This window comes from Cebus imitator, unplaced genomic scaffold (genome assembly GCF_001604975.1).
Source record: "Cebus imitator isolate Cc_AM_T3 unplaced genomic scaffold, Cebus_imitator-1.0 Scaffold464, whole genome shotgun sequence".
Taxonomy (NCBI): Eukaryota; Metazoa; Chordata; class Mammalia; order Primates; family Cebidae; genus Cebus; species Cebus imitator.
The window spans coordinates 1122726-1124765 of record NW_016107779.1 but is presented as its reverse complement, the minus strand read 5'-3'; the positions used below and the strand labels follow the sequence as shown (position 1 = coordinate 1124765).

Genomic DNA, 2040 nt, shown 5'->3' with positions numbered 1-2040 from the left:
TTTTCCTTTTGAGACAGAGTTTTTGCTCTGTCACTCAGGCTGGAGCGCAATGACACGATCTCGACTCATTGCAACCTCCACCCCTTGGGTTCAAGTGATTCTCCTGCCTCAGACTTTAGGGTAGCTGGGATTACAAGCCCGCACCACCACACCTGGCTAGTTTTTGTATTTTTAGTAGAGATGAGGTTTCGCCATGTTGGCCAAGGTGGTCTCAAACTCTTGACCTCAGGTGATCCACCCACCTCAGCCTTCCAAAGTGCCGGTATTACAGGGGTGAGCCACCATACCAGGCTGCCAACAACCATTTCTTAAGACAGTCTCCAGTCCTCTCCCAAACCTGGTTACCACCTCTGGACCCATCCTATGTATTGTTTTCCTCAGCACGTAAAAAGTGTTAAGGCCAGGATGAAATAGAGCAAAACTGTCACCTCCATTGTCCTAGACGCCATATTCCTCTCAATGCAACCTAAGGTCATACTTCAACATCCGCACATCACACAATCAACCCTGAACAGGGTACTCCTATAAGCTTGAGTTTTTCTACACATGCTGTTGCACAGCCACACCTCCTAGACCCTACACTCAAAGAACATAGGCTAAAGCTTCCTCAAACCTGAACAAACACTGCGGAGCTTCTGCAGATTCTCAGGCCCCACCCCAGACCTGAGAACAAACCATAGTAGAGGTTCACTGCTGGATGGATGGATGGATGGATGGAGGGATAGATGGATGGATAGATGATGACTGAATGGATGGATGGATGATGATTGGATGGATAGATGGATGGTTGATTAGATAATGGATGATTGGATGGATGGATGGATGATTGGATGGATGGATGATTGGATGAATGGATGATTGAATGGATGGATGATTGGATGGATGGATGATTGGATGGATGGATGATTAGATGGGTGGATGATTGGATAGATGGATGGATGATTAGATGGGTGGATGGGTGGATGGATGGATGGATGATTAGATGGGTGGATAAATGGATGGATAATTAGATGGATAGATGATTGGATGGATGGATGGATGATTAGATGGGTGCTGATGGTAGTCAATGACCATGTGCTGAACTGAGTCCTGGGGAGGCCCCCACACTGGGGTCTCTGCCTAGACTCACCTGCAGGCGCCAAATGCGCTCGCTCTCCTTGGAGACATTCTCCACAGTCTCTCCCATCAAGGCAATGAGCATGTTGAGGAGCAGAACAAAGGTGAGGATGACATAGGTGATGAGCAGGAACAGAAAGAGAATGGGATACTTGGAGTTCTGCTGGATGTTCAGGTCGCCCAGGCCTATGGTGAGCTTGAAGAGTTCCAGCACTGCGTCGCTGAAGCTGCCATAGGAGCTGCAGTCCTTGTTGTCTTTGGGACACTTCTCGATCAGTGAGGCCAGGGCTAGGGGAACATAACAGGGTGCTCTCCTCAGCTCTCCGCCTGGCAAATTACTCTACAAGCTTGCATGTATTTGCCCACACAACAAGCCTACTGCCTCATTCTCTCTGGCCATTAATCATCTCCAGCTTCAGGTACTCCCAAAGTCTCATCAGCCTGGTATATCCGCCCTGGCCTCCTGCAGAAAGTCCTCTGCCTAACAAAGCCCGGAGTCTTCTCTCCTTCCTCTAACCCCTAGTCTGCCCTTGATCACTTGCAGCTTTGCAGAGCTGCTAATTATAATCCATGTGTGTGTCCCTGGTTTCCCAGCTTGTCTTTGAACTCCTGACTTCCTCTAGTCTGGGTCACCACCCTCAAAGCTGTAAGATCCTGAGTCTCCTCCTAATGCTCTGTTATGAGCTCCCCATGAGCAGGACCAGGTTCACACTTCCCTTCTTTCCAACACACCACTGTAGAGGTTCACTGCTGAATGGATGGATAGATTGATGGATGGATGGATGATTAGATGGATGGATGGATGAATGGATGGATGGATAGATGGATGATTAGATGGATGGATGGATGAATGGATGGATGGATAGATGGATGATTAGATGGATGGATGGATGGATGGATGGATGGATGATTAGATGGATGGAT

At 48.3% G+C, this 2040-nt stretch overlaps 1 protein-coding gene across 2 annotated transcripts in view; it reads right to left on the bottom strand.

Annotated features, from left to right (window-relative positions):
* TRPV3 (transient receptor potential cation channel subfamily V member 3) overlaps positions 1-2040 on the bottom strand; it is a 39653-nt gene that overhangs the window by 5029 nt on the left and 32584 nt on the right. For both annotated transcript variants that reach the window (XM_017512212.2, XM_037732693.1), the window contains exon 14: positions 1130-1404. In XM_017512212.2, coding sequence (XP_017367701.2) covers positions 1130-1404 — 275 coding nt within the window. The remainder of the gene's footprint in view (positions 1-1129; positions 1405-2040) is intronic.